This window comes from Globicephala melas, chromosome 12 (genome assembly GCF_963455315.2).
Source record: "Globicephala melas chromosome 12, mGloMel1.2, whole genome shotgun sequence".
Lineage (NCBI taxonomy): Eukaryota > Metazoa > Chordata > Mammalia > Artiodactyla > Delphinidae > Globicephala > Globicephala melas.
The window spans coordinates 27,554,792-27,576,949 of NC_083325.1; the positions used below are offsets into that span (position 1 = coordinate 27,554,792).

The 22,158-nt window shown below is 35.5% G+C and overlaps 1 protein-coding gene across 2 annotated transcripts in view; it reads right to left on the bottom strand.

The window, feature by feature from the left end:
* ALMS1 (ALMS1 centrosome and basal body associated protein) overlaps positions 1–22,158 on the bottom strand; it is a 228,570-nt gene that overhangs the window by 182,057 nt on the left and 24,355 nt on the right. Inside the window, exons 2-5 of one of the 2 annotated variants that reach the window (XM_030877577.2) lie at positions 11,723–11,918; positions 8,226–8,343; positions 4,941–7,089; positions 4,685–4,834 (exon numbers count right to left, since the gene is read on the bottom strand). The exons of the other annotated variant lie outside the window; for it this stretch is intronic. Coding sequence (XP_030733437.2) covers positions 4,685–4,834; positions 4,941–7,089; positions 8,226–8,343; positions 11,723–11,918 — 2,613 coding nt within the window. The remainder of the gene's footprint in view (positions 1–4,684; positions 4,835–4,940; positions 7,090–8,225; positions 8,344–11,722; positions 11,919–22,158) is intronic. 2 annotated transcript variants of the gene reach the window in all.

Below are 22,158 nucleotides of genomic sequence, written 5' to 3' on the forward strand. Positions count from 1 at the left end.
AGACTTCATCTACTAAAAAATAACCTCATTTTTATGAAAATGAATGTTAAGCAGTTATACCAGTTCCTCAAGATCATATTCTCAACCCTCCTGAATTCATATATAGATCATATCTTGTTTGGTTAATTCCAGGAAGGCTCTACAAATTATTTGAGGGTTTGGAAGTCTACCTGTATAGAATATTACAGATAGGAGACCTAGAAGTGTTCTATTACTCAGAAGTTTGCTACTTAACAATAGTATGATCTGAACTATGGTAATATTCTTGACAAGCTCAAAGACTTGTTTTTTAAGGAGGAGAGGTATGTTAGGGAAAGGAAAGAGGAAAGGAGGGAAGAGAGAACAGAAATATTTTCAAGAAATCCACAAATGTTTAGAAGAAAAATAAACGCATCAAAGAACTGTATCTGTGATCAGTTACCAAAAATCATAAGTTCTCAAATTTTTTGAAACAAAAGTAGTGGGAAATATAAACTGATGAAGTAAAGGTTAAATGCTGAAAAAGAAGTTCCTGAAGTTTCATGACATTCCAGCAAGTCCTTGTTAAAAAAGAAATCAGAGGGGACTTCCCTGGCAGTCCAATGGTTAAGACTTCGCCTTCCAATGCAGGGGTGTGGGTTCGATCCCTGGTTGGGGAGCTAAGATCCCACATGCCTCATAGCCAGAAAAACAAAACATAAAACAGAAGCAATATTGTAACAAATTCAACAGACTTTAAAAATGGTCCATATCAAAAAAAAATCTTAAAAAAAAAAAAGAAATTAGAAACTATTAGTACTGATGTTGGTACATAAACATTACACAACTTTTCACCAAATTCACAGTATACTCTCATATAAAAACAACATACCACTTTTATTTTCCTAAAAAGTTATTCCAGTGCTGCCCTCTCAGGAGGGAGTCTAAAAATGTACATAAGCATGAATTTTTCTATCCTCTTTTATGAAAGATTTTTCAGTGTGTAGTAACAAATATTCTTAAGAAGCTGGCAGAATGTGGAAATAAATAATTCTACTTCTACTGCCCATATAGTTTCTCTAGACCCATGGTTCTCAAATGGGGAAGATTTTGCGCTCCCCCACCTCCCCCCACCAAGGAACGTGTGGCAATACCTGGAGACATTTTTCGCTGTCATAACTTTAGTGGGGGTAATGTTACTGACATCTAGTAAGTAGAGGCCAGGGATGTTGCTAAACATCCTAAAATACACAGAACAGCCCCCCACAACAAAGAATTATCCAATCCCAAAGCAATAGTGTAGAGGAACCCTCCTCTAAACATAGCACAAAGTTCTTAGTTTTCAATTATCCTACTGCCAAAGGAGACATGCAGCTCATTAACAGCATGGGTTTGAACTGCACTGGTTCACTTACACATGGATTTTTTTTTTTTCTATAGTAAATACTACAGTACTACACACGATCCAAGATTGGTTGAATCTGTGGATGTGGAAGAACCATGAATATGGTGGAATCGGGGATACAGGGGGCCAACTGTGGATCTTCAACTTCGCAGAGGGTCAGTGCCCCTAATTCCCACATTGTTCAGTCAACTGTATATATCACATATATGATAGATAAATACTTGTGTGTGCTCATGCATGCACTGTGTTTAATAGAAGTTTTCCCCTAAAGCTTCCAAACATAGGGGAAAAAATTTCTATTCCAATCTTGACTTTGATAACATTTCAAAGCTTCGAAATACATAGATTATTAGAGCAGTTAATAAAAAAGAAAATGCAGAATGAAAAAGATGAGATATATTTATTTAAGAGATCAACAGATGTTTGTCACTAAAAATTAAAGGAGTCAGGAGGGAAAAAAAAATCAAGATTTGTTTATCTCCTAGTTTTTATCAATAATGAAGACAGAATCAAAGACAATGAAGAAACCAAGAAATGCTAACACCTCTATAAGAACTGAGAAAATCTGTAAGTCACTCTGATTTTAGGAAAAAAATGAATTATTCTGATCTAAGCAAGGTGAATTTGAGATGTTGGGACTATTCACAGGAAAATTTCATGCAAGAAATTTCTACCTAGGAGAAATAATACTAGGGTCTTAAAATAGAGATGATAACCATCCACACAGAGAAAAGCATTTAAACCTTGAGAGGAAACAAATTCTTTGGGATGGAGGGGGGACCAACAAAACAAACACGAAAGAAATCTAAGGAGTCAACCTTAAATAATATTTAAGAGTTACGTGGCCAAAATAAGGGATACTAAAACAGTATTTTATTATAGAGGTTAAAAGAATGTAATATGCTGCTGCCAGGAACAAGGAGAGAGAAGGAACAGAATAATGAATTAGAGTAGGAAGTCCTGGTAAGAGTCTAATGGTCTAGTTTCAGTAAAGGGAACTAACAGCCAGGCACTAACCATGTAAGTGCTACATACCTTACACCCCATTTAACATAACAACATTTGAGGTTGATTATCATTTTTTATGTAGACAAGGAAGGAGAGTGATCCTCCAAAATCATTTGCCCAAGGCACAAGGCTAATAACAAAGTAACTGAACAGGGTTTTGACTCCAATTCTCAAGTCTCTTCATAGCCCTAACCTACATCATACATAAGTGGATACCCAAATAATCATTTAGAGAATGATGGATACGTATCAAAGTGAGGCAAACAAGTATGAATGCCTCTTCTGAGACACAGATGAGAATAAGGAAGAAACCAAAGAGTAGGCAAACCCCCTGAGAGCAAGCTGGGCCACGCAGGAAGATTATCATCATGTCTGGCTCATTGTTTCCCTCATATTAGCATTACGTAACTCCCAGACCATAGAAGAGAGCTAAGAGTGAAAGACAATATAGAGAACAGCATCCTCCCTGGACTAAAAACCTACAGTTAAGGGCAAATAAAATTTGAAATTGTGTCACAGTTAATCTCAGCACAACACTGTTAACTGAATATACATCTTCATGTCTTTAAATATATTTTATCTACATGAAAAGTTGATGACATAAATTACAAAAGTAGCACTATCAAAAAAATTAGAAACTCTCAATTTAAATATAATTAACACTGCTGTATGTTATATATGAAAGTTGTTAAAAGTAAATCCTAAGAGTTTTCATCACCAGGAAAAAATATTTTTTCTATTTCTTTAATTTTGTATCCATATGAGACGATGGATGTTCACTAACTTTATTGTGGTCATCATTTCATGATGTATGTAAGTCAAGTCATTACACTGCATCCCTTAAACTTATACTGTGTTGTATGTCAATTATACCTCAATAAAACTGGAAGAAAAAGGCAAAAAGAAACTCAAAGTTTAAAATTGATATTTTGTTTCTCATTCTTATTAAAACTAACTCTGACCTTCACTCTTGCCAAAATGATGCAAAATCTTGGCTTTGGTTTCACTGAAGAACAGTTTATGGTATAGTGGTTAAGTATATTGACAAGGTTAGTTTCAAATACTAGTTCCCCTACTTGCAAGTTCCTTAACCCTCTAAATATCAATTGTAAAATGGGGATGATAATAATCCCCAACAATCCTCCCTGACAGGATTGACCAAAGGCCTAAATGAATTGAGGCATGTAAGTAAATCTCTTAGCATATTATTTGAGCACAGTGTGTTAGCTATCATTTTCATCCCCATCGTTATTAAATTGAAAATTAGAATTAAACAATGTCTAGAATGTTGAAGAAAATAAAACTAACCTAACAGTTCTCTATATTAAAATTTTTAAATAAATTGTAAATAAAAGGAAAAATTCATCACAATATCTTTGTTCAGTTTCTCTTTTCAACTACCTGAACCTAAAGGTCAAAATATAATTGCAGGGACTTCCTTGGTGGTCCAGCGGTTGAAACTCTGCACTCTCAATACAGGGGCCCAGGGTTCGATCCCTGGTCAGGGAACTAGATCCCACATGCCGCAACTAAGACCCGGCGTAGTGAAATAAATAAATATTTTAAAATATAATTGCAACTCAAACTAGCAGCTTTCCAATGACATACTAATCTTATACATGGGAAAACTGGAAAAGGAAAGTAATATTAAGTATACCACATATATGACCTAACTGTCTTTAATGACTAACAGAATGTAAGGATATATTATCAGGAAGTGGGACCCAGATTGGAGCTGACGGTATCAGACAAAACCGGATGAGCAATGGGACCAGAGAAACATTAAAGCCAAAAGATCCAAGGATCCAGGTAAATGAAGCCTTGTACATAAAAGAAAATTGTGACTTCAAGATACCTCTGAAGTTAAAATCTTTCAGGGGTTTCTAAACAAATACTTGAATATGTCAGGGCCTATATACCAAGGCCTGTACATTGAAGGCCAGAGGGGGAAAAAAGCACAACTGAATATCTCCATGAATGAGTCTAATCTTAACACCATCCCAAAGGTTCCTGCTGGCACAATTTGGAAGAGTTAAGATGCCTCAAGATGAAAGGCCTGCAAGCTCCAAAGGATGGCCTTTTCCAAAACACCACAGAAGTCACTGAATCTCATGGTCTACGAAGCACAAATATTTCTTTTACGCCAACCTCTAACAAATTAATGCAGCATATTCCTGGATATCAGATGAAAACCAGATTACACATCACAATTTGGTATTAGAGGATATAAATGGCCCTATACTTTCATCCCCATTTTTCAACTAAAATATTTCTTTCCCTACCGCATAAAAAATGTCAAACAGAAAAACTTACAGGCTCTTCAAAACTGCTCTCTTCCTTAGATGGTAGCTGTACAGTAGACTGCCAGTGCAGGGAGCTGTCACAAATCTCTAGATCATCAAGCAAATTTTCTAAACCTGCTAGCTTAATGCACTCACCAGTCAAGTCACCTTGGTCACATATCTGGGAAACAGTAAAGAGTAAAAGTAAAAACAAATAACAATACCATTTTCTGAAACAATACTGGAAAAGACCATGTCTCTCCCCAACAATCATTTTATTGTCTCACCTCTCTTTGTAGTTCAACAACTCTTTTCCTGCATACAACATCATTTTCATCTAGGCTACAGCATTCAGTATCATCATCCAGAGTATAGATGTCAGATTCAGCCTTCCCCTGCAGGCCCTCTACAAAATAGGAGTCATTTTGCATAATTGTATAGACAGTAAAACTGGACTTGGCTCCCACAGGCCAAGGAATTTCACCTTGGTCTATATCAGCTTTCAGCAATGTCTCTTGGCCAACTGCAATTAATGATGCATCACTGATCACTGGCAAAGTACCTTGTGACTTTGCATTACATGCCACCAAGTTTGCTGAAAAGCTGCTTCCTACAGCTGCAGATGGACCTTCAATGACGTTACTAGAGTTTCCATTCTTACCCAAAATACAGTTTGAGGAATCTGCAACTTCTTCAAAGGTGTGCTGCTTTAAATCTTGTAAAACCAAAGAATCTGAAGTCCATACTTTCATTGGATAAATAATGTTTGAAGATCCTAACTTCTCTGCAAGGTCAAGAGCAGAAACAGACTTTATCTTCCCAATGGGAAGAAATGGTTCATTGTCTGTATCATACTGAAATAAAGCTGACTGTGTCTTGCCAAGACCAACAGCCTGTCTGAGAGATTTTTCACTTAAAGAAGATGACGACTTAAGCTCTGGACTAAGAGAAAGTGGCTTAATGAATATTTCCTGAGGAGCACTGGGGAGTGATTTTATATTAGGATGCCAGTACAGGGAGCTATCACCATCATCTTTTTTATACAACAATGGTTTTGAAGCTGCTGATTCAAACACCCCAGGAGTAGATTGATAGTGTGGGTGATTAAGTTTATCAAAGAAAAAGTTTTCAGGATAATTTAATAGGGAAAGATCTGGATTTTTTGGTTCATTTTCTTGGCTGTCATTTGTTAAAGATTTATTGATGTCAGTTTGGATTTCATTTACTGTACTCTCTTTCTCAGAAGGTTCAATAGAGGCAATAACTGCCTGAAAGGCTACATTTTCAGTAGCATCAACATTTTTCCCACCAAAAGCAGAAGGTGGCTTTTGGTTTCCTTCTTCTTGAAAACACAGCTGTTCTGATGTCTCATCTGAGTTGGATTTAATAGTCTGAAGAGGACCACCAAAAACCTCCATCTTAGAGGTATCATGCCCCGTGGAGAGTATATGTGCTTCTGACACTTCTACAGGATTATCAGTAACTACAACATTCTCAATATATTGTATTTCTGAAGATCTGGGATGCACCTCTGATAATACTAAAGTATTTCTATTCTCCTTTAGTTCAAAACATTGAGATAATTCTTTCCCCAGATCTTCTTCAATTCCTTTATAACCCTCCAAAGAATCCATCTTTTGTTTCATCTCATTCTCAGCAGGAGCCCTTAAATAAACACTCTCAAAATAATGACTATCAGCTGTCAAGGGAACCTCTCTTCCTCCTCTTTCCAACAAACAATGCAAAAAACAATGTGGCATTTTACTATAAAAGCGAGGAGCAACTTCATGTGGAAAAGAAACACAGTCCTTACTGATTAGACATATTTCTGGATGGTGTGAAGCTCCCTGTTTGCTCCATGGCATATCTGAAAAAGGGGCACTAAAATTGTCACTTTCCTTATGAATTTTATTTTTATCAATTGTGTCAGATGAATCCGAATAAGAATCACGGTCCTTACTGGTTAAATATTTTTCTAACTGTTGTAAAGCTTCCTGTTTCCCATATTGCACATATGAACAAGAAGCATCAAAACTGTCACTTCCTTTAGGAGTTATGTATTCATCACTTGTATCAGATGCAGTTGAAAAAGAAACTTGATCTTTATCAGCTAAATTGGTTTCTGGCTCCTGTATAACTTCTTGTGTCTTCCATGACATATATGAATAAAGAGCATCATAACTATCAGAGTCTTTGGGGGTTTTCAGATCCTCAAGTGTATCAGGTGAAACAATCTCTTCTTTAGTCCCTTGTTCAAGAGTTAATAAAGAGCGCTGAGAGTCAATAGCTGTACTACCTATAAGTGGGTGCTGAGATACTCTAAAGCAACTGTTAACTAAGTTTGAAGCTACTTCTGAGGCTGCCTGGAATAAAGCTTCACTAACTTCCGACGGTCGAGAAAACCATTCAGTGTCTTCAGACTTACCAGGAATTCCCCTGAAAATATACAGTTAAAAATAAATAAATAACACATTAAAAACATTTATTTTTTAAAATACTAACATGAAAAAATACAAAACTGATATGTCACTGAAATCGAGGTTATTTGAAAGTATATTGAAAAACAAAGTCCTAATTTCAAATTCCTTTAGGGTGGCTAATGATTGAACAAAGCAAATTCTTTTAAAACAGAAGGTAAACCACCATCCTATGACCCTGATATTTTCTCAAGCTTCCCTCAAAACAATATTGCCCCAAAAAGTGATTCTTTAAATGAAAATATCAAACTTTACTATTTAAAATGTGTAGTTTATCACCTACCGTAATTTAATATTCATTTAACCTGCATTAATTCTTCTACTACTCATTTATTATGCTCTTGAAAACCAATTAAGTGAGCTACTCCCCAAACAAAACAGTAACCTAAGCATTGGTTGACTATTGTGTATAGAACACTTTTCACAAAAGTAATTTTAAAGTAATACATAGCACAGGGCAGAGGTTTTTACTCTGTAAACATTTATACTTTTTAATTTAAGGCTTCTTTTTTATTTCTAAAAGAAGAAAACATATTCTTGGATAATTCCAAATATGCTTTGGAGAATTCCAGACTTGTCTCTCATTATGACTAAAGGGCATTAATTTGGAGTAACTGTTAATTTCGATGTGTTTATTAGAAAAATCGTGTTAGTTCATATTCGCACCTCCTATGAAGGAGAGATAGCTAGATTCATTCAATATTGGCTGACAAAAATGACAGTGCCATACAAGCTAGTGACCATGAAATGAATGCTTTTTACAGAATGGGTGTGGGCTGATGAGCAGCAAAAGGGAAGATTTAGAAGGAAGAAAATTAGTGTGCCTTCTAAATTAAAATATGCCTAATATACTAGAATACATTAGAAATTATTTTTAAAGAAACTGAAGTCCCCTGGCTCATTTTTACACATATTACTATGCCAAATTAACATGTATCATGCCTTAATTTAGGGCCTTGTTATCTTCAGAGTGTGTACTGAGAATATCTAGCTCCCAACCCAAAGTCTCACCTGAAGTCATTAATATTAGTAACAACTTAGAAGAAAAGAAAGAGTAGAAAGGTTACATGCAAACAGAAAAATAAATCATCCTACCTCAGAGGAGCAAAATCTAGTTCACTTTGGTGAAACAAGGAATCAGGCCCAAACTCTTGATCTTTTGTCAAACATGTCAGCAAAGGCAAATCAGGAGAAGCGAAATTGTCTTGTATGACTGCAAAGTTTCAAATATAAAGATGTTGGGAATGCTGAAAATTAATTGTTTAGCTTATATAGTATTTTAAAGAACCTAAATATGCTGCCATCTGGAAGTTTCTACAAGCATTAGTATGATAATATAACAGCAGCAGCAGCAAATACCATTTATTAATAGCCTGACAAGATCCAGGCACTTAACATACAATATTTTATTTAATCCTCATAACAACCTTGAAGTATAGGTATTTTTATACCCATCTTATAGATGAGGAAACATGATCATAAATCTTAAAGAATACTAAGTAATTTGTCCACATTCAAATAGATTAAGTACCAGAGTGCAATCTGAATCTAAACACTCTACTTTTTAGCAAGTGCTCCTAACCATTATGAGTGTTTCTTCCTATCTTACATCAAAGTGTGGTCCACAGACTCCCAGGCATCCCTAAGACACTCTCAGAAGATGCCTGGGGTCAAAATTATATTCAAAGTAATATTAACATATCATGTGCCTTATTCACTCTCACTCTCTCATAAGGATACACTGGAATTTTCCAGAAGCTACATTACCTATGATAAAGCAACATCCTGAATGCAGAAGCCACCTGTCTTCTATTAAGTCAGACATTACAGTTTTTTCTTTTTTAAGTAAAACAACGCTAGTCTTCTAAACATTTTTGGTTTGGAAAATAGTTATTTTTCTAAAAAACTAGATAATTTATGTTAACATGCAATGGAGTTGTTACTTTTTAATGAGTTGATAAATATTTTTTAAATTTCTCAGTTTTAATAATTTCTAATATGGGAAAATATCAATAATCCACATCAACAAAAGTTCTCAGTAACTTTAAAGTGTGTCAAGGAAATTCTGTGAACAAGAAGTTTGAGAATTGCTAATATAAAGGAAAAAAAGTTCTTCTGAATTCCTGAATGCCACCTTAAATAAGGTTTATTATAATGTCCTTAAATATGTACAACTAGGTATAAACTCCTTATTCCTTATAGTATTTCTACAACTATAAAACAAAAAAATATTAATAGAAACAAAACTATAAAACCAACAGCATTCTATTTCATATTAATTTAAATAGATTGGTGATGTTTTGCTAAAACTGAATTGTTCTTTCAATATAAAGGCAATACTGTTGCTACAGTATACTTTCTTGATTTCAGAATGCCTCTAATAATACTGCATACCTTCCCTATCATAACTGTCACACTCTTGTTTTAATCTTTGGTCTGTCTGCTTCCCACCTAGATTATCAACTCCATGTCTGCATTATTTACAGCTGTACCCTCAGTGCCTAGCAAAGTACCAGCTACATTTAGTAGGCACTCAAAATACAATTATTTATTTACTGAATGGATTAATTAAAAATAAGAAACTGAAAGATAACGATAACCTTTACCACCAAGGACTAATCGGTATGGTTCCTCTTTGGCTACAGACTCAGTCTTAAACCTTCATAACAGAAATCTTTACCCCTCTAAGAATCATGAAGATTTTTTAACAAAGACCCCACATTTCCTCACATTTTGGCAATTACTGATGGCCTGGATCACTCTTTTTTGAGATACCTAACTGTTCTGGCACCAGTCATCATCATGACATTTGCCATTGGTGAGGTACACCCTACAATGAGTGGATTCAAGCATAACAAAAAAGCAATGATGAAATTTCCTCTGGCCATCAGATCCTGGGATCTAATAATTAAAATGTTCTACTTTATCTATAGTAAATGAGAAGCTGGAGTTATAAAACTTTACATTAGAAAATACATTAGAAGCCATGTAGCACAATCTCCAACCCAATGCTGAAACTATCCTATTAGAGAACTTCGCTTGACATTTTGCTATGACATAATGCTCACTTTTTTTTGTTATACAGCCTTTCCAGTATTAAATGGCTCTATTAGAAAGTTCTTTCTTGTATCAAGTTGAAAACAGCCTCCTTATAAGCTACATAGTCTCATTTTAACCTCTAGAATAGGAATTAGCAAACATTTTCTATAAAAGGTCAGCTAGTAAATATTTTACGCTTTGTTGATCACACATGGTATCTCTATCCTATATACTTCTTTTCTTTTTACAATCCTTTAAAAATGCTAAAACCTTTTCTAGCTCACAAAATCAGGCCTTAGACTATGGCTAGTAGTTTGCAGACTCCTGCTCTAAACCACTATCCAACTCATCCCATGGTACTATTATTTTCCTTTTACTGTATTGTCTTCCCAAAAGAAGAAGTAGCTTTCATCTATATATCCCTAGCATCCAACACACAATAGGCACTTAGATATTTGTTAAATAAATGAATAAATGAAAAATACATTGCTTCCTCTTTAGCATGACAGCCCTTCAAATACCTGATCATAGCAAAGTCTTCCCTTTCATCTACTATCATAGTAATCTCCTCCCACAAGGGAACTCTAATGTTAACATCTTTCTTAAAATATAAAACTAAAATTGACTTTGATGATCTACATCACTGAATATACTGGCACTAGTATTTTTACTTGGATAGTATTTGCTTGTATTTGAAAGGAACTTGTTGAATTAATTCCTAATTCTTGCTCCTCTACAAAACTCTGATACGACAACTCCATGGTTGAATCCCACTCCCTTGACAAAAGTTAATTGTAAAATATGTGGTTGTGGCATTTTCTTCAATTTTTGAAAATAAAAATCTGAAGAAAACGGAAGGAAAAACCAAAGAATATTTGTCTGAATTATGATTTAGGAATGAAAAAACTGAAATTACCATATTGGCTAAGCATTCTTATATATGTGCAACAATCCAAAGTAGTGATAATACAATTCTACCTCCTACCTTGATGATTTGAAAAGTACTTAAAGTTCATCTTTTGTAAAGAGCTAATAAATCAGTTCCACATTAAACAGAGGAAAGCAGGAAGCTCTACCTCAGACAAGTCATTTAACCTCTTTATCTCAATGTCTGGGTCTGAAAACTTAGGATAATAATATATGTCTTAACTAATTTTAAGAATCTAATGAGCTTAAGCATGAACATTTGTTTTTTGTTTGTTTTTTATACATCATGGAGCCTCCACTGCTGAGAGAAGTAGTCAAAGGATAAATATATGGTTTACATATATGTTTACAAATTCAGGACTAAGGAGGCATACCCACTAGAGGAAGTTACCACTTTTTTCCCTTCTGAGAGCAACAAGGGGAGATAAAATGAGGAGCAACTGCACATTTAAATATAACTAGGCCAGCTGGCCAGTGTGGAAAACGAGAAATAAGCTACTACCTTTGAGTACAGTTCTACAGAGCTCCTCAGCTCAAGAAAGGATTTAGACGCAAGATTTGCACTTCCCCATAAGTATTTTACAAATGTGAGGTATTACTACTAGTTAAAAATAAAGAGGCATTACCTAGCAATGGAGAACATAAGAGATCTCTGTTCGACTCCTTTACTTGATTTTCTGATTGGGTCAATATACCTTCCTCCAGAGAGGGGAAGTCTGTCACTTCAGTCCCTTTCTCTCTCACATTAAACCTGGTCTGGGTTGTATCCAAGGTGTGGGAAGAGTCCATTTCTTGAGGAAGATAATGCCAAGATTCTGTTCTCTAAAACAATAATTTTGAAGGAAAATATGCTAAATCATTAACTGAGTTACCATACATATTAACATTTAGATTAAAACGTCCCTTCATGTAGGATACAGCTTCCTATTTCACAACATTCTCATCAAAATTTGTAAAAAGTAAAGCTGTTCTGTGTTTTTCACAATATTGATAACATTTTTGATCTTTTCCCATTATTACCCATCTTTCAACATGTTGAATCACTGGCATTTCTGCTATTCTTTAATAGTTACTTCTCATCATTAAAACAATAAATTTGGTTCTTCATGATGAAATCTTACAATGTGATAATAATAAAACTGAAAAAAAGATTCCAAACCTAAAGCTACGATATTCTCTACATGTGACCACTTTACTGAATTCTTACTTGCTATACTAGTTTCTAGCAGACTTCTCAGTGCAAAACATCATATGGTTCATGCGTAGTGAGTGGTTCACTTGTCTCTTTCAAATATTTACTCTTATATTAGTGGCATGATTCAGAAAAATGTTTCTCAAAGTATCTATAGGAAGGATCAGTTTTTCCTACTTCCTATTCATTACAGACTGACATTTTATTAAAATACTAATAAAAATTAACAGGTAACAAGTAAAAAAAAAATAAACTAATTTTAAAAACTAGTAAAAATAACTAGGAAAATGAAATTGAAAAGATATATAAGCCCAAAATACAAAACACAAGTCTAAGTATCTGATTTCTAGTTCTAAAAAACATCAAATTGCTATAAAAGTTTCTAAACACTTCTTAATTCTTGTACTTATCTCTTGAGAGTAACAAGCAATTCATGGCCTGGCACCAATCCACAGACCACACTAGGTAGCAATGTTGAAATAAAGTTGAATTAAATACTAACGGTAAGCAGTTTTTAAACACATTTTCTTTTTAAATTTGGTATTAGTTAATAATTAAGAATATTCGTCCTGGGCTTCCCTGGTGGCGCAGTGGTTGAGAGTCTGCCTGCCGATACAGGGAACACGGGTTTGTGCCCCGGTCTGGGAGGATGCCACATGACGCAGAGCGGCTGGGCCCGTGAGCCATGGCCGCTGAGCCTGCGCAAATGGAGCGTGTGCAACGGGAGAGGCCACAACAGTGAAAGGGGCCCGCGTACCACAAAAAAAAAAAAAGAATATTCGTCCTATCATGCTATTATTCTTCTATTTTCATTTTAAATTAATTTTATTATGAATGAGCACTAAATTTGATCAAACTGCATTATAGCATCTTTTTTTCCCCAATTACATCTGTTAAAATATAGCAATAAATTTCTTCATATTGCAACAACTTCACATTTCTTACTTGGTAGTAGTAGATTAGACCTTAATCATATTTGCTAGCACAGTCTTTTACATTTTCACTCATTAGATTAATCAGTATTTTAGAATGCTTCTTTTGTTTTCTAACCTTGTTCTATATTTTTTTAATACAAGGAAATTTGATTTTCCTTAAAAATATAAAAGATTTCATCAGTGAATCCATTAGATCCAGAAACCTTTTTGATAGCTGGTACTATTATAACATTCTTGATTTCTTCCTAGTTCTAATCCAACTCTATAAGCTTTGACAGGTTTGTATTAAGTCTATTTTATTAAGGTGTTTTTCTTTTTCTTGACTGGATTTGCTAGGAATGTATATATTTTGTCTTGAATTTAACAATTCTGTTTTCTAACTTAATTATTTGTTTTTCTCTTTGCCATGTTTCTTCTACTTGCAGTTTTTCATTATTTACGTAAAATTTTTTGTTAAATAATGAATTCACTTGATTTACATTTATTTGTTTAAATAAAAAGATGAGACATTATATTGACGGCAATCAACATGCTTAGATATATAATGTACTGATTTTCATTATTTTGTAGTCTATTACTCTCCTTCCTTAATCAACTCAAATTTTTTTAAGAGAATATATATTTTCATTCCCAAATGACCCACCCATAAAAATATGTTGTACTACAATTTAGAAAGATTTCACAATTTCAACAAGACTTTTTTCTTTAAAGGATTATTTCCAGTATTTAAAATTCACCAACCAAATGCTCTTACAGTAAGTTAAAAAAAAAAAAGATACACAACTATCCACTACCTAATATCAGTTATATAAATAGATATAGAGAAAAATATTGGAGTGAATATTCTAAAATATTAACACTACTCATCTATGGCTTATGGGATTATAGACCTTTCACATTCCAAAATATACCAATCCCATCTATGTCAGATAAATCAGTCAAATCCTTAACATCGAACATTACTACTGGAAACATGCTTTTTACATTTTTAATACTTGAAAATAAAAGGAATACGAGAATGATTATTTTAATTTTTTTCTTTTGAGAGCACTCTATTCAATAGGGGATAGTGGGCCAAATGAACAGGTTTTAAAGCAAGGGAATTCCAGTCATCTTGTGACTCATTATAGCAAAATCTCGGGTCCCCAACTCATCTCTTAGCCCCTTTGACCGGGGTTTGAGCCTCATCCCATAGTTCATTCCTCACTACTGATGAGAGACATATCCATGTGTTCTCCTGCCCATCCTTTGACCTCCACAGATCACTTACTTAACTCTAGCTCCTCAACTGCAATAATTTTGTAACCTTCTGAAGACAACTAACCTGTCACATTTACACTTTTCATAATTCCTTTCTTACTTGTATTTCCCTCTTTACCACTCTGAGAGTTCATAATCATCCTTATAATCACTACCTTGCAAACATCTCTTCTTTCTTACCCTTTTCCCCGACTATCCTATTTGCCTGGCAAAAGCTCAGTTCTGGTTGAACCTTCTGCTTGTCTTAATCCAAGCAGTAGCACACTGCTGAAGAAAGCACACACCTACACTGGTTTTCCTTTAGACTGATGACATTAAACCTCAAGGGCACTCAGCCTTGCCTGGAAATTCTACTCTATTTTCCGGGTAAGTTGATTGGCTAAAATGATTACTTTATACTTTCCTCAGAACTACTGAACCCTCCTTCCTCATTTTTCAACTGATGACCTCATTTCCTACTTTAGTAAGTGAAGAACAGGAGGTGGACCTTCCTTATCTTCCTAGCACAAGATCTACAACCCCATTACCTAACCCAGCTTTTCATCTTGTGATTTAAAAAAAGTCTTACTACCTATCAAAGACCTTCCCATCTCATTCCATTTTTTTTCAATGATTTCTTTCCTATATGTGATTCTCCCATTTTCCTTCATGCATTTTCCCTTTCTACTGAATCATTCCTCTCTCCATGTAAACATGCTCTTATAATTTCCCCTCATAAAATAAAATTTAAAAAAATTTGTTGACCATTCTTTTCTTTCTGCTTATTTTGCTGCTATGATTCTGAGTGTTATACCTTTTTAACCAATATAAAAAGGGCCTCAAATCTCTAAATATTTTTTGACAGATGTGAAGAGGGATGACAAATAAACAACAGAATAAATACGAACAAATTTTGAGGGAGAAGTAAAGGTTGGAGATACAAACTTGGAATTTTTAAGTACACAGGCATATTTAAAGCCCTAGATCTAGACAAGAACCAAAACATTCCAACATTTCAAACAGAAGTTAAAAACTCAAATGTGTTTTTACAGGGAGGTAAAAGAAATGAGGTACAGGGAGGTAAAAGAAATGAGTAAACCTGCCTGATATTAGAGAGTAATGGGACCTGTGGCCAACTATGCACTGCATGCACACTTTAAAGTATTCTGTTTAAATATTTTTAAAACACTGTGCCCCCCCAATTTTTTTTCTGCAAACCACATTTGAGCCATATGCAGGCCCACAGCTTGCAACCTCTGATTTTAAGGTTTAACAGGGGATGAGAAAGAATAGCCAGAGGAGTAGAAAGAAAACCAGGAGAAGCCGAGAAAGGAAATAATTTTAAGAAGTTAAGCATTGGTTAAGAACATGAATGCTATTTATTGCATCTAAGATGAGGACAGAAAAGTGCTTACTGTATTCAGCTACACAAATTTGTTGGTGACACTTGCTTTCACAGAAGTGAGGACAGAACACAAGAAGATCAAGTAGAAGAATAAGTAGATCCCAGCCAGTAGATAAGGCATATATATCAAAAAGGAAAAAGGAAAAAAAATACAATGGATATGATTGTCTATACATTAAAAAGTCCTAAAGAATCTACAAAAGAACTATACTAGAACTAGTAAATGAGATTAGCAAGGTCATAGGATACAAGGTCAATATTGAAAGTCAATTATATTCCTATATAATTGTGATGAACAGTAGGAATTGAAATTTTTTTAACATTTCAGTAAGTCTAATACAAACATGTGTTAAGTTTGGTACACTGAAGGCAACAAAACACTGATGAAGAAATTAGCAATCTAATTAAATCTAAATAAAACTATAAGAACTGTTGTGTCTATGGATTAGAGAACTCAATATTGTTAAGATGTCAATTCCCTTCAAATTGATTTATAGACTCAAGGCAATTTTAATCAAAATTCCAGCAGACTTTTTAAATAGAAATTGACAAACTGATTCTAAAATTTATATGGAAATTCAAAGAATCTAGCATAAACAAAACCATTTTTAAAAAGAAAAACAAAGTGGGAGAACTCACACTATCTGATTTCAAGACAGTACAGTAATTAAGAGCACAGTATTAGCATGATGATAGAGATATAAATCAATGGAATAGAGAGTCCAGAAATAGACCCACACAAAGATGCCAAGGGAAAAGGGAGTATTTTCAGCAAATGGTGTTGGAATAACAATTAGATATGCGTATGTAAGAAAATGAAGCTGGACCCCTACTTCACACCATAATCAAAAACCAACTCAAAACAGATTTAGATATAAATGTGAAACTTAAAACTATAAAACTTCAAAAACTCATTCTCAACTGGGCAAGATTTTGACACCCTCCTCTCCCCTCAACCATGATACATTTGGCAATGTTTGGAGACATTTTGACATTTACAAACATGGGGCAGTATTACTGATATCTAGTGGGAAGAGGCCAAGGATGCTGCTAAACATCTTACAATACACAGGACAGTCCTGTAAAATAAAGAATTATCTAGCCCAAATATCAAAAGCACCAAGGCTGAGAAACCCTGTTCTAGAAAAAAATATAGGAGAAAATTTTTGTGATCTAGGATTAGGTCAAAATTTACCAGGTTAGACATAAGAAGTAAAAACCATAAAAAAAAAAAATCAATAAACCAACTTCAACTTCATCAAAATTAAAACTTCTACTCTTCAAAAAACAAATAGAACAATTGAAAGGAAAACCACAGACTGGGAGAAAATATTTGCAAAACATATAAAGGACTTACATCTAGAATATATAAAGAACTCTCAAAACTCAACAAATGGAACAAATCACCCATAAAAAATGGGGAAGAGATTTAAACCAACCCCTTCATTAAGAGGAAACATGGATGGCAAATAAGCATACAAAAAGATGCACATTATCATTAGGAAAATGCATATTAAAACCACAATGAGGGCTTCCCTGGTGGCACAGTGGTTGAGAGTCTGCCTGCCGATGCAGGGGACACGGGTTCGAGCCCTGGTCTGGGAGGATCCCGTATGCCGCGGAGCGGCTAGCCCCGTGAGCCACAATTACTGAGCCTGTGCGTCTGGAGCCTGTGCTCCGCAACGGGAGAGGCCGCAATAGTGAGAGGCCTGCGCACCGCAGTGAGGAGTGGCCCCCACTTGCCACAACTAGAGAAAGCCCTTGCACAGAAACAAAGAGCCATACACAGCCATAAACAAATAAATAAAATTTTTTAAAAAACACACAATGAGACACCACAACATACCTAGAATGACTAAAAATTTTAAAACAAAAACAAAAAAACCTGACAATACCAAGAGCTGGCAAGGATGCAAAGCAACTAGAACTCCTATACATCGTGGGGAATGCAAAATGGTACAGGCACTTCAGAAAACAGTTTGGCACTTTCTTATAATGTTAAACGTACAGTTACCATATCAGCCAGCAATCCCATTCCTAGGTATTTACCCAAGAGAAATGAAACCAGCTGTCTACCTGAAAACCTGTACATAAGTGGAATACTACTCAGAAATAAATTTTAAAGAGCTACTGATTTATGCAACAACATGGATGAACCTCAAAAGCATGTGCCAAGTGAAAGAAGTCAGATTCAAAAATCTACACATGGGACTTCCCTGGTGGTGCAGTGGTTAAGAATCCGCCTGCCACTGCAGTGGGCACGGGTTTGAGCCCTGGTCTGGGAAGATTCCACATGTCACAGAGCAACAAAGCCCATGCGCCACAACTACCAAGCCTGTGCTCTGGAGCCCGTGAGCCACAACTACTGAGCCCGCGTGCCACAACTACTGAAGCCCGCACGCCTAGAGCCCAGGCTCCGCAACAAGAGAAGCCACTGCAAAGAGAAGCCTGCGCACTGCATAGAAGAGTAGCCCCCACTTGCCACAACTAGAGAAAGCCCGCGTGCAGCAACAAAGACCCAATGCAGCCAAAAATAAATTAATTATTTTTTAAAAAATCTACACACTACAATTCTGAAAGGCAAAACTATAGACAGAAATGAGATTAGCGGTTGCCAGGGACTAAGCATGGGGGAGATGACTGACTACAAAGGGGTACAAGGAAACTTTTTGGGAGTGATGGCAGTCAAATGTGTAGTAGTTATATAACTGTATGTATTTGTCAAAGCTCATCAAACTGCACACCTGAAAGAGTTAATTTTGCTGTATTTAAATTATACCTCAATAAACCTGACTTTTTAAAACATGAGGATAAGGTATCAGAAAATAGAGACCAAAAACTCTTGAAAATTTCACTTAACAGGGAGCAGAAACATTAAATGGGGCAGTAGCTGGAGGGAAGAAAGGATGAGACATTTGTACTCAAGTTGCTGGAGCTGATAAGGTCTAGACTGTGACCATGGGGTAAGCAGGGATAGGAGAAGGTTGGGAGGAGTGAAGGAAAAAAATCTCTGCACATTAGATCAAAGATCCAAGAGTTTCAGACCTTGGATGGGTAATGTAAGCTGAAGTGAAAGAAACTAAAAGACGACAGTGTAGCAAGGGCTATAGTTTTCATTGAATAAAAAAAAGTTAATTTGGATGACAGCGACAAGGATGAATGAGCAGAATAAACAGAAGGAGAAAAGAGGGGAGAGAATTAGGAAGTGGTATAATCCTCCAGTTCTTCTGAGGAACACAGGCATAAAGGCAGAAATGAAGAGCTACAGCATCTATCCACGGTTTATATTTTATAAAACAAGGACCAAAAAAAGGCAAGATATCCATTTTTGGACTGTGCTCTACCATAAACATGCCCTCAGAGGATATTAAACTACTTAGGAATATACCTCTGTATTCGTTTCCTAAAGCTGCCATAATGAACTTACACAAAGTGGAGGGCTTAAAACAACAGAAATTTATTCTCTCACAGTTCTGGAGGCTACAAGTCTGAAATCAAGGTGTTGGCAGGGCCATGCTCCATCCAAAGCCTCTAGGGGAGGATCCTTCTTACCTCTTCCTCTTTCTCGAAGCCCCGGGCATTTCTTGGCTTATGGCAGCATAACTCCATCTCTGCCTCTGTCTTCATAGAGCAGACCTCTTCCTGTGTGTCTCTCTCTTACAAGGACACCAGTCATATTGGATTAAGGGCCCACCCTAAATCCAGTACGATCTCTTCTTAATTTAAATAGTTCTATCTTCCATCACTATATTTCCAAATAAGGTCACATTCTGAGGTACTGCAGATTGGGACTTCAACACATCATTTTGGGGCACACAATTCAACCCATAACAATCCCCCTTCCATTTAATGATCACAGAGTACCATGCTTTTTCTGGTCAGGGTTTCTCTTAACCCTTTTCACTTGGCAACAGTAAATCTCCTTCCTCCATACCTTGCATTTAATGGATAATAAATGCAATTTAGGGGAAATTGAAGGTACTAGAAGAAATCTGATACCCAAGTTATTAGATAATCAACCTTAAATAATCATTATGAGTAAGGATGCATTTTTTTCCTCCAACAAACATATATGAGGCTTTTTCCTATCTGCTCACAATTTTTTCCATTTCTTCTAAGTTTATTACTATGCTCTAGATCAGTGGTTCCCAAAGTATGGTCCGAAGATCCCTGGGGGTCACTGACACCCTTTCAGGGAAGTTAAGTGGGCCTCCCTTTTCTAACTACATATCTATGTAAGGTCAGATTTTCTTCACATAATTCAACCAAAACAATATATCCCAATGGACTAAATGCAGAAGCAGATCTGGGAATTCAGTTATGATGGTTAACTTTATGTGTCAACTTGGCTGTGCCAAGTATTTGGTTAAACATCTGGGTGTGTCTGTGAGGGTGTGTCTGGATGAGATTAACATCTGATCCACAGACTTAGTAAAGGAGACTGCCCTTCTTAAGGTGGGCAGGCCTCATCCAACCCATTAAAGGCCTGAATAGAACAAAAGGCTGAGCAAAAGATAATTCGCTCTCTCTGCCTGATGGTCTTCAAGCTGGGACATCAGTCTTCTGCTTCGGACTTGGACCTGGAGTGGAACTTACACCATCAGCTCACCTGGTCCTCGGACCTCTAGACTTGGGCTAGAACATACACCATCAGTCAGCTCCTGGTTCTCGGGCCTTCAGTTTCAGACTGGAACTATACTATCAGCTCTCCTGGATCCCCAGGACAGATCTTGGGAATTCTCAGCCTCCATAATCACATGAACCAATTCCTTATTTTACATATATATATATATATATATATTTGTATTTACCTATTTACATACGTATATGTTTCCTATTGGTTCTATTTTTCTGGAGAACCCTGCCTAATACACCAACTGTCTTCTAGTAAGCCTGACATTAAAGAGCTATGCAAAACTGTAAAACAATGCCACCCTTTCAACTAATTTTTTTTGTTTTGGAAAATAGCCATTTTTCATTTAAAAATATATTTGTATGTTAATATGTAATGAGTTTGTTATTTCTAAGTAAATATTTTTTAAATGTTTTAATTTTTTTGTAAGCTAAATATTGATACAGATAACCCTTATAAACAAAAGCTCTTTAAAATACTTTTGAAGAATGTGAAGGAGTCCTGAGACCAAAAAAAAAAAATTAAACGCTGTTCTACATAATTAAGGCTGCCAAAGATCTATTAGAAAAATGGAATATTAAAGTAATTCACCTCTTTCCATTCTTCATAGCTAAATCAGAATTTCTCATGCTGCTTACCAAAAGATAGTTTGCCAGTTATGCAAGACATACCAGATCATCCCCAGAACACCACTGAGCTGTTTTTTCCAAAGAGACCATATTAGTATCAGAAATCTGTGTTCCACTATTGTTTTGATATAATGGCTGTTGCCATACATGACAGGTCAATGGAACAACCTGAAGATCAAAAGACTTAAATAGAATAATAACACAATCCTTATGACTAAACAATAATAAAGTCTAACATTTAGATTATGTTTCTCTGTTTATAAAGCACTTTCACAAATATAGTAACATTTGGGCTTCACAACCACTGTCCAAATTATCTTCACTTAAAAATAAGGAAACAGGGATTTAAGGTTACCCAGTAAGGACTCAACATATTCCAACAAACCACAGCAGTTCTTTAACCTCCTATATTTGTAGCAGTAAAAGAAGCAAGCAGAAACAAGCAAGTTATCTATTTTACAATCTTACTATTTGAGACACCTAAGAAATTAACTCTAATAATAGGAACTAAAATCATCTTATAGCATGGAAAGTGGGGACAAAGTTAGGCTCATTCTGTGAAATCAGGAGTTGAAGCAGGGCTCTCCCTTCTGTGAAAGAAGGCAATAAAAGCTGTGACTACTGCCCAAGGCTGAAGCAATGCACATGGAAAAGATCAGAGGTTATCAAACAAAAGTGACCTCAGTCAACTCACCTGCTGGTTCAGGTACTGGTTATTGAGATTTTCCCCAATATTCCTGGAGAGTAAGAACCCAAAGCTTCCAATATAAACCTTCCTTATAAAGAAGGAACCACAAGGGGCAAGGCAGAGACAACCAAAAAAAACACCAGGTAGAGAAGGATGCACCAAAAGAGAAAACAAAATAACACTCCTGCTAAAAATGAGATTACAAACTATACTTTCAAAAGACTTTAAAATGAGAATATCTCAGACCCTTAAAAAGACTTTTTAAAAAGACACAATGTCCATAAAAAAAGAAAAGGTTATTAAAAGTAAAACAGGCAGTTATGAGTCAAGAAAAGATGAAT